At 52.3% G+C, this 13,504-nt stretch overlaps 1 protein-coding gene across 4 annotated transcripts in view; it reads right to left on the reverse strand.

Moving 5' to 3' along the window:
* The window catches only part of MVB12B (multivesicular body subunit 12B), a 195,176-nt gene that overhangs the window by 69,615 nt on the left and 112,057 nt on the right, over positions 1-13,504 (reverse strand). For all 4 annotated transcript variants that reach the window (XM_027774056.1, XM_006154109.3, XM_006154107.3 and 1 more), the window contains exon 7: positions 6,998-7,092. In XM_027774056.1, coding sequence (XP_027629857.1) covers positions 6,998-7,092 — 95 coding nt within the window. The remainder of the gene's footprint in view (positions 1-6,997; positions 7,093-13,504) is intronic.

Consider the following 13,504-nt stretch of genomic DNA (forward strand, 5'->3'; position numbering starts at 1 on the left):
AGCGGGACATGGCCTGCCACGGGCCGGGCAGGGAGGGGCCCGAGCTGTGCTGTGGAGAGCGGGGCCTGCTGCCAGAGCAGGCCGGTGGGCGGAGGCTAGGACAGCCCTGGCGAGAAAGAGAGCCAAGGAGGTGCTAAGCACCAAGGCTGACACCTGCCAGGCCTCAGCTCAGCTCCGCCTGAGTGGGCCCGGCCCCTAAGTGAGGGTGCGGAGAGTGAGGGGAGGACCACTCTGAGCCCTCAGCCCCGGGGAACTAGTCATGGACGGCCTTTATCTGGTGTGAGATGACCCAGAGTCCCACACGGAGCTACGGGTCTGGCTCTCTGGGAAATGCTAGCGGCGGCGCTCATGCGGCAGGAAACCTCCAGGAGGCGAGTCCCCCGAGCGGCCCGCGTGTGCGCCTGCCCGCGCTGTTCATTAGCTTCGGTGACACAGGCAGCACGGTGGATGTACAAAAGCACATCCAATTAGCCAGGCCTGCATGAATATTTGCACTCTTAAATCTCGTACATTTCGAAAGGGTTAAAGCTTATTATTAGCATATAATTTACAGTCCTTTCTCCCAGGAAAGGAGTAATGCACAGTAAATGCCACATTCATTTTAATAATACATGTTACAGTCTGTGCCCAACATCTGCACAAAGGTAAAGGAGACAGATTTTTTTGACATGTCCCACTCTGCCATCTAAACACAGGCTTTTTGTTTCTTAAGTGACGGAAGGTTTAATCAAGAAAGCAGGCAATTCATCAATCGAAACAAGGCAGGGTGCGTGCGCCTGACAGCCCACACATGGTTGTGCACAGAGCAAACCTGGCCACCTGTCAGCAGCACCTTTTACATCAGGACACACAGATACACCACGCGAGCAATTCCCCACCCCCTCCCCTTCGCTCCTTCCTTTTCTTATTCTATTTTTCTTTATACTTGATTTTGTTGTCAGTCAGGGCAGAGCAGATGGATAGACGTGGGAAGCAGTGGCTGTTACAGGTGATGATAAAAATGTATACACCTTACTCCCTCCTTGATTTGAGCACCATTATTATAAATAGTTTTTCCACTTCATTCAGGAATTCTCCCCATATGCTATTATCTGTGGCTATGCCAAACTGATGTTCCTCTCTGGGATCCTTGCCGTCTCTGCACACACTCACCATCGCGGCTCCAACCGTCCTAGGTGATTCTGAGAAACCTCTGCAGGGGATAAAGGGAGCCAGGGGCCTGAACCAGAGTGCTCCATCACGCTGCAAGAACATGCCCATTAGAGACAAAGGCCATGGGACCACCTGCAAACGCACGGGCTGACTAACATCACTCAGGTCTTATACAGAAGACAGGGCCTCTCCCCCTCACTGGAGGGGGTTAGCACCACACTTGGCCCACATGTGAGCTGACACTCACCCAAGTATGTGGGGAAAGGAGACCCAGGGACGTGGCCACACACACAAGGAGGATGCAAATTCTGTTGCATGAAACCATAAACATTATGTGCCAGGTGGTCATGGTTAGCACACCTCACACAGAAAAGAACGGCATTCCTCAAGCTTCCTATTGTTTAGCTTCATTCTCCAACCCTGCAATGCTTCATGATCATTAAAGTATTAAGGTTATTTTTGATTTTCCAGGTGAGATTATTTCCCCCTCTACTGAGAGAGAAAAATAATGTAATCGCTATAAATGAAAGGAAAATATGTTTGCAATTGCTTGGTAAGCTGCAGATGAGGTTTTAAGTGATCACATTGCAAGATACACAGATTTTTTTTCATTATAAGATGAAGAGCTGGTGGCAGAAATTTTATCCAATTGGATGAAATATATAAATCATGAATTTCATAATACTGATAATTAAATGTCCATCTTCCAATTTAAATGAGGCCTAGATTAAAACTGCATGGAGAAGGCTGATATTCAGAAATCATTAATTATTTTTAATTGCTTTGTGCTTTCCTAGTCCGGTGTCAGAGTCACAGGCTCCTCCACGGTCTGGGTTATGGATAAATCCTCCTCCTCTCTGTACTGACGAGGCGATGGGCTCGGCCCTGACCACGCTCACATCCGTCCTGGTGTCCAACAGCTTGAAAGGGAACTGGTTTGTAAGAGGGAACAGCTGTGGAGGGCAATAAACTGGATTTTCCAGCAATCAAAAGGAAAACTGGAAAAATAAAACCCAAAACAGCTAAAGGCAGTGTGGTCAATTCAGCCCAGCCTGCCAGGACTGATCCTGGTGATGGCCCTGGCCCTAGTACAACTGCGGGCCCCACTTGCTTTTGTATAAGGTCAACCTGATGAACCCATCAACAAGGACACTTCCATGCACCAAGGGGAAAGGAATTCTACCCACTGCTCACTGCCCAGCGAAGCTTCCTGAACTCACGGGGGTGTTGGAGACTTTGGGGTTTTATTACATGCCAACTAAATATGCATTTGTTTAATTTTTCTATTTTGAACTAGTGTATCTTTTTTTTTCCTAAATAGGAGAAAGATAAGTTTTCTTTGATAAAACCTCAAATTTAAGAGATGTACGTTGGTTCACAACCACAGCAAAGGAACAGCACAGTAGGCTTCCCAGACTTATGGTCACCTGTTCGTTAAGCAAGAGTTGCCGTGGCCTGATGAGAAACGTCCCTAGGTTAGCGGGGCGGCGCCGAGCTCCTCCTAGTCCAACCTCTTCACAGGGTGACTCGGCCAGAGGCGGTGCCTCTGGTTTGGGCAGGAGGTTGGGAACCTCTGTCCTTCCTAATACCCCTAGGTCTCGAATCCCCTCAGGTACATGGCACTTGCCACGAAACATTTCTTAAGAAACCAACACCTCACTCAACTCTGACATTTTAGGGTCTCATTTCAGATGGGAGTGATCTCCACTCTCTGCCCTACTGGGTGGGCAAACAGGCTGCTGGGCTCAAACTCACAGTTCCGATCGCTGAGAAGCAGCTGCTGGGTCCATCGCGACAGTGCACTGGCCGCCTTCTGTCCCCCAGGTTGTGAATATTTGTATCTGGTTCACACTCACAGAGTTGTCCGAGACAGTCGCTCATTTTAATATGTATCCGCAAGATCAATACTCATGGAATGGAATGTGGAAAAGTGCAGAACTAAAGAAATCGGTTTCCCTGAAAACGAAAACCTGCATTTCCACAGCAGGGATTTTCTATTCGTTTTGTTCAGGTTCCCAAGCCTGCGTTCCCGGAGGTCACCACTGACCCACGGGCCGTCGGTATCAGGAAGGGTCCTCTCTGGGCTCAGGTTCTCCCTGAGCGATTAGCTTGTTTGATCCATCCATATGGAGACTGTCCTCTGATTGCGAACTAAACCCAGAATCAGAGTGCTACTCCACTCTTTAAGGTCTGTAGAGGGTTTCCCTTAAAGAGACAGATATCAAATGAGGGCTGCCTGGCTGCGTTTACTCTTATCCATGAGGGGACTTCAAAAAGTTGTGGAAAATGGCATTAAAGTGTAAGTATATTTTGTGGCAAACATTTTTTTTTGCACCAAAATCTTTGCATACAGTTAGCTGTGCCCTACTTTTTAAAGCACTTTTCATTTGCCCTCACGCCATGTTTACTTCACTGTATCTATGCAGCGACGGAGCCACCTTGAATCCTAGTGGACTAGATGAAACAGAAAGGAGTGCTCAGATATCTAACAGAACTCTTAGGGGAAAAGTAGGATGCTACCATCTGGGACACACTTTCTGTGTATCCTGTTTCTTCCTCCCACTTAACAATATTTTCATCTACATCATTGTTTTCTTGATGGCTGAAAAGTTCACTAACCCATGAACCGTCAGTATCGGAAAGTAGCACACATAATTTAAGTGGGTGCTTTGTTTGGAGAAGTTAAGACATGCCCACCTCCTGTCTCTGTTTTGAGTATTATTATATTTTTATTTCTTGGCATTATTAATTTTACTTTTATTTATTATCATTATTATTTTTAATTTGTTATAGGGCATGTGTGTTCACCAGAGAGAAAGAGAGAGGGAAAATGGGAAAGCAAGCAGCCACGTCCAGGATTTGAACCGTGGTCAGCCATGTGGGAGTCCAGTGCCTTAATCACCATGCCATTCTGCTGGTCCCTTGAGTATTATTTTTAAGAAGTAGCAGCGCTCTTCTTTGTGGATAAATCTTTTTGAATACGCCCTAAGTATTTTCTAGAAGAAATTCCAGAAGGGGAAGTGTGAGGAGCAGAGGTTTGCTTTATGGACATTTCGATTAGAGCACAAGATGGCAGAGCCAGAGACGCAGCATCTCAGGACTTTAGCAAAGAGCCTAGGAGTGCGGAAGTGAGAAATCCTGACTGTAGAACAGCAGGTGGATTTGGGCCGAGGACACGCACAGCACCCTGAATCGCTGGGTAGACATGGACGTACAGGAAGACAAGAGCCAGCTAGTGAGGGAGGGCCTCCTGGAGTGCGAATGAGCTTGCCGGATGTGGTGAGCCCAGATGCTGGTAAGTTCAAACAACAGATCAGGATGACTACCTGCCCCAGGGGTCTAAGAGGGCCCTCCTGTGCAAGGCAGATGCTGGGCTAACTGCTTTCTGCCCTCGTTTCTGTGCCTCCATTAACAATTCACAATGCTCCGTGTGCCTGCGACAGGGCTTCATATTGTCTCCTCTGGAGTCTCTACCAGCTCTGAGCAGTCCCTCTCCCCCTGCAGGCATGGTGGGAGTGAGGTCTTAGTGGGTGGTACTGGACAGAGGACATATTAACAGGCGTGTCACAGAGAAAACATCGCAGAGTAAATATACTTTAACGACAGGACAGACACATTAAATGTGGGCTGCTTTTCAACTTTCCTGTTCCATTGTTTGAATTCTACTTGTCTTAGGGAGGAACCACAGACTAAGGGAGGAGGAATTGGTGTCTTTGCAACCACGTGGAAGATCATGCCAGGAGTCTGCACCAGAGGCTTGGCCCCTGGGGTCTCAGCGACCACGCGCCAGCGCCGGTTTGGAAGAACAGTGTGACGATTCATTTCATTATCAGCAGAACTCCAGCTATCAAGGCATCGGGGCCGGGCAAGGGCTAGGGCCTGGGGCACACTTTGCCTTAACTGTTTTTGGAATAAGCCATCGGAAACTAACTTCAGGATGCCAGCCTGAGATGTGCCACTCAGCGCCAGATACTGTTCATACCGAGGTGAGGGGGTGGTCTCTGCTTCCTCCTCGCCAGAAAGCCGTGCAGGCAGCCTGCCGGCGGGTGGGTGGGCAAGCTTCCCAGTTGCACCATCGTTGCCCAATGCTGAGCTTGCAGGCTGGATGGAGCCAGTGGGTCCTGCGGGGGATGTCTGGCAGCCTGGCTGCTCCGCGGTCCTGGACCCGGGCAGAGCCATTTGGTGCCTGCAGCCGCCGAGGAGGCCTGAGCTGCTTGCTGCCGGGGGCTGCAGCCTCAGCAACCTCTGTTTGGAAGATAAAATCCAACTGACTGCCACTTCCATAAATGTAACAGGAAGTTTCGGAACGGTTTCCCCTGTGTCTTGAGGCTGTTACCTTGATATTGCTAAACTAACAGCTGAAATGAACCCAGACAACACCTCGTCAAAGCTGCAGGGTGAGGAAGCAGCGGTCCAGAGGCAGACAGCAACAGCCCTGCCAAACCAGAGGAGTTCCCGCTGCGGGCTCTTTTCTGCAGAAAGGCCAACAGCTGGGAAGGCCATCAGAGGATGCAGGCAGGTAGGAGTAGCTGCACACTGGCCTGAAAGGGATTTGCAAGCTGCAGGAGAGTCCTCTGTTTGATGGAGCTCTGCTCGGGTGCATTCTCAACAGGCTTGCCCTGCTGGGTTTCAGCGGCCTGTTTTGCACCACTCTGCCACTAAGCATCTGGGGAAATATTCAGCTCTTCTACAAAATAGGTCATCTTTCCACACTTGTTATGCTTCTTGTCGACTCTGCTGAAATGGCCACAGCACGAAAGAGATTCTCCCTGGAGATGCTTTTCTTAGACAAACATGCTCCCTCTCCCCTTGGGGAGTCTGGCTCCTGGAGTGCAGCCAGGGATGGGGGTTAAGAACACCCCCGTTTCTTCCCTTCCCAGCAGGAGTGTCGCCCAGAAATGGAACAAGTGGCTTTTGCTTATACTTCCAAATCTATTAGGGAGTGATCATAACGAGAAAAACTAATACTGACAAGAATTATGCCATTGTTCTATTTCATCTATTTAGTAACCTGAAGTTGCAATTTTTTAGAAAAAAAAAAGATTACTTTTTAAATAACCGATTCATTATGGTACATGAATGAATGCCATGTTCCCGTGTTCCAAACGTCACTCACCATTAAGGGTGCATGCTGGTAAGTGGCACCGGTTTACTGCTTCCCCCGCACACACAAACACCCCTGAGTGGCGGCCCAGGATAATGGGAGGCGAGTTTGTGGGTTTCCTCGGCGCTTAGCAAGTCCCCTGCACTGCCAAGCACCTAATGAATCTCGATTCTGTAATCAGGCATGTAGGTTTTCCCCTCCCTAGGCGAAGGTGAAAAGGAAAACTAGGACTGATGAAGTTCCTGCCAAGGTAACACTATCAATTTCAAGGCCGAGTTCAGAAATCACAGACTCATACCTCGAGGGTGTGAGGGGGGAGACCGCCAGTGTACCCTCTGGCCACAACCTGGCTATGAGAAATGAGAGGTGAGGACAGCCTTGGCTATGGGAGGGCGGGCTGACCCGGCTCGGCTCTGCGCTGCCCGGGCCCCGTGGGAACCCTGCCCGGGGTCTGGCAGGTGAACAATGTGGTGAGTATTCTCTGGAAACCTCCCTTCAAGCTCATGAAATCCACACATTGTTTTTCATCATTAGTTTCAAAACATGCTGAGTATTTGGTCTTCTCCAAGTGCTAGGGTGACACAAAGGGAAGGGAAGGCCCAGTTCCTGCTGGGAACAGGCCCCTTGCAGGGAGACAAAGAGAGGTAAGACAGACAGATGCCCCTAAAAACAGACTTCAGACTTGGCCCAGGAGGGGTTGGCGCAGAACTGGGCTGGCCTGCAGCAGCGGCCCCCGCGTACCTGAGATGGCATACAGATTGGAGTGCTGGTACTCGTAGTCCGTCCGGGTGCTGTTTCTGCCTCGGAAGGTGGCAGGGAGCGTTAGAGAGATGTGCCTGAGAGGGAGAGGGAGAGAGAAGGCATGAGTGCAGGGCAGTCCCCTACCCCCTGGGAGCACCTGGGGCCATCTGCAGAGCCGCAGCTCGGAGCAGGAAGAGCAGGCGCCCCTGGCCAGCTCCACCTTGACCCCAGCAGCCTCGGGTGCTCCCGAGGAACATGAAGTTTCCCGGACATCAGCAGCCCCCTGTTCCAGACTGGGAGGACATCGAAGAGGAAAAAAGGGTCTCCCAAGCCTCAAGGCGTGACCGAGGGGCTCCAATGTGGGCAGTTTGGTCAGATTGCTGCCCACTGTGCAACATACACCAACAGAACCAAGACACCAGGCTCTGAACACGAGTTTGTTCCATGATCCACCTGAGAGCTTTCACCCCCATCCTGCCCGGCTGCTGGGGATCGCCGGTAAGCGGAGGGTACTGCCGTCATCATGTGAATAAAGGCAACCAACGACCTCCGACCTCCGACATCAGAGGCACGCGGCCTTGAACTGCTATGTCAGGGTGCTCGCCCCGGAGGTGCACAGAGTACCTGCTTAGGAAAGCGCCATGGAGTGATCTAATGCTTTTACGGCTCCGGCGTTGGTCATGAAAGCTCACTATGAACACACAGTGTAAGGGGGATTTAGTCAAAAGTAAATAAGCTTCTTGGCATGGATGTCAGCTCTCTTTAGCTAATGTTGAAAAAGAAAGATTAAAATAGGAAAAATAAATAAACAAAACCCCAACAGGTCTGGGGGAAAACACCACCACTGCTGTCGCCACCTCCTCCTCTGGGGGGCTGCCTGGATTGGCTCGCAATGCCCAGCAGCCTGGGCTTCGGCTGTACCTCATCATTTCCAACAGGGCAGAGGCTGGTGGGGGGCGCCTTTATCCCATGAAGACGCTGCCAATTGGAGGACACCTGGTCACACAGCACTACAATGGTCTAGCCACGGACAAGAGAGCTCCCCGAGGAGCTCCCAGGCTTCCAGGGAGAAAGGTGCAAGAACAAGTCACAGTGTCCTGGGATGTGTGCTCGGAGAAAATGAAACTGGGTGCTGGAGGAGCAGGAAAGGCAGGGACGTTTCCTGCTCAAGGAGCAGGGCTCCCCGACACTCAGGGGATAGGAGTGAAAGGAATCGCTGGGTCTCAGGGAAGCCAACGCTTTAGGGCCAGGGTCTACCAGAAAGGTAGGCTGGGGCCAGATTGGAAGAGACACCAAATGCCACAGCAAGAGGTTTGGGTTTTTATCCATGAGGATGAAGGTTCCCAAACTTTGTTCCAGGTACTGGAGTCCCCTGAGAACTTGCCGATAGTGGAGACTCACGGGCCCTGACCCCGTGGGGTCTGGTTCAGTGGACCTGTTCGGGTGCAACCACCAAATCCACTTTTTTCCAAAAGTTTATTTTTCCCATGAGTGAGAGATACAGCACCAGCAATCCCAGCAGGATCTGACACTCAAATTCCTCTCCTAGGCTCGGGTCATGAGTACACACATGGTTAGAGTACTAAGAGAAGCCTCTGGGGCTGAACTTGGAACCTTCCCGGGTGGGTGGGCCTCAGAGTGTCGTTTTACTGCCGTACCACTCTATGCCCCCCGAGATCTTTGTGTGTTCTTTTAGTTGCTGTGCTTACTGTTTATATTTTTTAAATTATTTTATTATTTTTTTAAACATTCGATCACTATACATTATTTGGCATGTAAAGAAAATTTACTCATCATGAAATACAACTCAGTATCTCCAGTTGAAAATACTATACATGCTATCATTAACAGGTAATGAACCATTTCTGTGTCCCACAAATGTCTTGTCTATTTATTCTCCCTGATTTCCTTCCCTATAGCCTTCACTTCACTTCTCCCACCCTCTTTCCACAGTCTCCATTTTTTTAGATAGGTTTTGTTTTTGTTTTTTTTTTAGAGAGTTTTGCTGTAGGGCGCATGCGATCACCAGAGAGACAGAGAGACAGACAGCGAGAAATCACCCCCCAGGGAATGGCCACACAAGTAGAATCGTACAATCCCTCCTCCTCCGCCCTCCCCTCGGGATCTTGGTCACCAATGGACACACGCCTGGCATTGAATTTTAAGGTGCTGAGTCTGGGACTCAAACCATGGTCGACCTCATGGGAGTCCGGCAACGTAACCATTATGGCATCTGCTGGTCCCCTAAAATCTATCTTTAACAAGCCCAGCAGTGAATCTGAAGGCTGGCCAGGTTTGGGAACCCCAAGGGGGTGAGCAGCAGCTGCAGAGGGTTTAAGCAGTGATCAACACCTCTGACCACGAAGCCTTGCGCACAGAAGAATGAATTACCGTCCGTGGTTGTGGTCGGGCAGAACTAGATGATGACAGGGACCTGCAGTGAGTGTCACCATGTGCCAGGCCCCAGAGGATACAGATGCCCTGCATCCTCGTATAGCTCCTCTCTGCGCCCTGAGGCAGGTGTGGGCCTGTTCACATATGACGCAGAGTGTCACGATGCGGGGAGCACAGCGTGCAGCCAAGGCCCGAATGCAGCCCCGGGTGACCACAACAACCTCACAGCCACACGGCTGGCCCTGGGGAGGTACCGCTGCACCCACAGTACAGTGAGCCGGGAAGAACTGTGCCTACGGGCCACCAGATCTAGGATTTATTCCCTCCCTCCTCCCCTTCTGTGAACTTGCTAGCGGGCACGTGAGACAGAGACGGACGAAGAGGGAACCTGAGAAAGCACCGAGCCTCCCCATGGGGCATGGTCAGGCTGCAATCCCTTCTCCTCTCTTTCTCCCTCCTCCCCTCCCGTTGGGGTTTAGGGCATACAGGCACACAGTGCTGGCATGTCTTCAAGGCACCGGGTCTGGAACTGGAGTCACACAGTGGGCCACCGGAGGTCTGCCTGCCCTTAACCGCCATGCCACTGCTGGCTGAGACCTAAGGTCCCTAAGCCTCACAGGCCCTAACGAGGTGCACCCACCCAAGCTAAGGATACAGAGTGACCTGTGCAGTGTGGTGGCTACTCCAGAGGCTGGAGGTATCCTGGAAAACTCCCAGAGCAGGGGCATTAGCAGGAATTTAGCTGGATGATGGCAGAGGCCCAGCCAGGAGTCAGAGAAGCTGGGGCAAGCCTTGCCAGTGGCTGTTCAAACACACGTCACCACACACAGAACAAGGGAACGCAGTGCTGGTGGGCCAGACAGAGGGTCATGGCAATGTCTACAGAACGACACAAACATGCAGAAAGCAAGGTGACTGGAGGGCATGGAGGCCCGGGCAGGAGGGGGCTTCTGGAAGGCTTCCTGGGGAAGTGGCAACCAGGCAGGACCTCAGGATGGGCGGGGCCAGAGAGGTGCACAGAGAGCACAGAGGTGGGCGCGTGAGGCCCTCGGACATGGGGCAGCAGGAAGGCCTGGAAGGCCAGGGAGGGGATGAGGATGATCCTGGAGGCGAGGGCCCTGGGGGCCAGCGGGAATTCCACCCTTATCCTGAAGGCCATTCAAACAGAGACGGGACAAGATCCAGTTTACAACTTTAAAAGCTTGCCTGTCTGTAGGAAAGTACAACATACAACTGAGGCCAGGGCTGGTGCGACTGTAGCAGTGAACGATGCTACAACCGCCAACTGCTCAGCACTGGCTGTGTGCAGACCCCTTAATTCCTATTGAAATGACCTGCCATGGACCTGCCTCAGTGGTCCCTAAACTTCCAGGCACCAGCTTCGTGGAAGACAGTCCCTCCACAGACCGGGATGGCAGGTGTTGGTCTCGGGAGGTCCCGAGTGCACCACTGTACCACGCACCCCATTCTCACCCCCGCCACACACTGCGGAACAGTCACTCCACAGGGCACATGCTCCGGTGAGGACCCAGTACCGCTGCTGACCTGGCAGGACGGCAGGGAAGCCGGGCGCAGCAAACACAGATGAGCCTGGCCTGCTCCCCGTGGCACACCCTTCACTGCACGGTCCAGGTCGGTGGTGGGCAGCCCAACAAGTTGCAGACCAGCACTAGTCCATGGCCAGGGGGCTGGGCCCTGCTCTAGGTCAGCAGTCTTGGGGAAATTCTAAGGCACACAGGACTTAGGAAGCAAAGCTGGGGTTCCTGGCTCCTTAGCCCACTAGCCAAAACTTGCTTGCCTCTCCGAGCCTGGCTTTTATCTGACTGACCACACCCTGCACCTCGCCCCACCTTCACCTGGTTCTCTCTCTCCTCCTCCCCCTCCTTCCCTTCAATCGTTCAAGGGTCCTGGTTTAGTCCTCTTCCTCCCCCACATGCTTTCTCCAGGCAGCACCATCCATCCCCATCCCACTCCCACATCCTTGCTTTCAGCCACCCTCACCGGAACACCTCTCTGCACTCTCTTGTCACTGCCTGCTTCTCCCTCCATCTGGAGGAGGGAAAGTCTTGGGGATCTCGGAACAGGCCTGGCTTTTGCATGTCTCAGCCTGGCTCTTTATCCACGCTGCTCCCTCTTCCCAGAAATTCCCATGCTTCCTACCTACACTGCAATCTCCTGTTCATCCTGCCACCGACCAGCCCCTTGGGTAGACACCTTTCCTGGGCTTGTCCCAGGCTGGGCTGGGTGCCTGCGTGTCCTCTCTCACTCCAAGTGTCACAGTATACTCCCTGGTATAAGCTGGGACTCCTAATGTGACCGATCTCAAGAGCTGGCCCCACCCGTGCCCCACTTTCTAGGACAGTGCGTGTCACAGATCAGACAACTGCTGAGCATTTGTTGACCCAATCACGTGTCCAACTTCACCCACTAAAACCCCTAAGAAAACAGTGCTGACGTGGACTGGCGTTAGCCTGAGTCGTGTCACTTCTGCGTGTACACATGCGCCTTCCCAGTCAGACTTGGGCAGTGTCTGCTGTTCCAGGTATCCCAGGGGTGCAGCACCCAGGAATGTACGTGGGGAGAAAGGAAGCTTCTGACCACACACAGCAAGACCACGCGGCCAGTGCAGTCTGTGTGAGACTGAAGAGGAGAGTCCAGTCGTGGGCCTGGCTGTGTCTCTTACAGAGAAACTGCCCGAGGGAATCTGTAAGACTGACATCTAGTTACTGCAGCTCCAGTAAACTCGGCGCTGACGCAAGAGCAGGCCTCAGTGGCACCTGGAGAGCAGCTGTGGGGAAGGTCCCCGACTCCCGGCCAGAGGTCGGGGAGAGAGGCTCCTCCCTCCTCAGCAAATGGTTTCCTTTGCATTTTCACTGCGTTGTTGCCAGACACAAGAAGCAGGGGACACAGGAACAGGAGGACAAAAAGGCACAGTTATGCCACCCATTAGTGGACATTCTGGGCTGATCACCTGTGCTTAAATAACACAAAGAAGTCACTTGCTGAAGGGGAAGTGGCCCGGGGTGCTTTGGCGTTGACGAGCCTGGAAGTGGCAGACAGGAGGAATGGCTCTGTGGTCAGTGCAGTCTCAGCAAAATGAGATTCCGGTTGGGAACCCACCTGCCCAGCACTGGGTGGGTTCTCTCACATACACCCCCCGGCCTAAACCTCTGCCAGCCTTTTCAGACAGGAATAGCCGTTCTCACTGAGCGGACAGGAAATGGAGGCCCTCAGACACTAAGCTGATAAAGACAATGCTAGGAATTAACAGAAAGCTCAGCCCATGTGCTCTCCGGAGGCTGCTGTGGAGCTGCCCTGATGTGCCATCTTGCCTACCTGGTACTCAGAGGTACTCAACCAGGACTGCAGAGCATCTGCCCTGAAAGCAATGACATCAAGGATCGGCATCCCTGCCACTTACTGGCTGGTGACCCCCACAGGTCATAGCGCAACACAAAGGGTTGTATAACCGACGGCCCAACACCCAGGGGTGGAATGGCTGTGTGTGAAGATCACTGCCTCTGGAGTCCGCTGGACGTTGTTTCAAATCCCAGTGCCAGCACCAGGGCCAAGTGGCCCTCAGCAGGTGCTGCCACCCAGTGTACACCTGGCCACACTGCAGGCAGAGTGGTTGGCCAGAGCCAGGCCTATAGAGAGCAAAGACAGGTGCTTGGCTTCGATTCCCAGACTCTTCCCTGCCTTGCCACTGTTTGAGAGTCCTGCCCATAAGGGTGTCAGTCCACAAGGTAGGGTAGCTCTGCATCAGAATGAAACTGAAACCTTCCCAGGCTGCATCTTTTCTTTCTTTTTTTTTTTGGGGGGGGGAGGGTTTTGCTATAGGGCGTGTGTGTGCTCGCCAGAAAGACGGGGAGAGAGAGAGAGAGAGAGAGAGAGAGCAAGAAGTCACCCCCCAGCAGGGATGGATGGCCATGCTGTGATCTCTTCCCCTCCATTCTCCTCTCAGGATCTTGGGCATACACGCACATGCGTCCGGTATGAGTTTAAGCCACCAGGTCCAGGACTCAAACTGCGGTTGGCTACATGGGAGTCCAGTGACATAGCCCTTATGCCAGCTGCTGGTCCCCCAGGCTGCATCTTGTGCTTCCTGCAGTC

The sequence above is a fragment of the Tupaia chinensis genome, unplaced genomic scaffold (genome assembly GCF_000334495.1).
Source record: "Tupaia chinensis unplaced genomic scaffold, TupChi_1.0 Scaffold000394_1, whole genome shotgun sequence".
NCBI classification, from domain to species: Eukaryota; Metazoa; Chordata; class Mammalia; order Scandentia; family Tupaiidae; genus Tupaia; species Tupaia belangeri.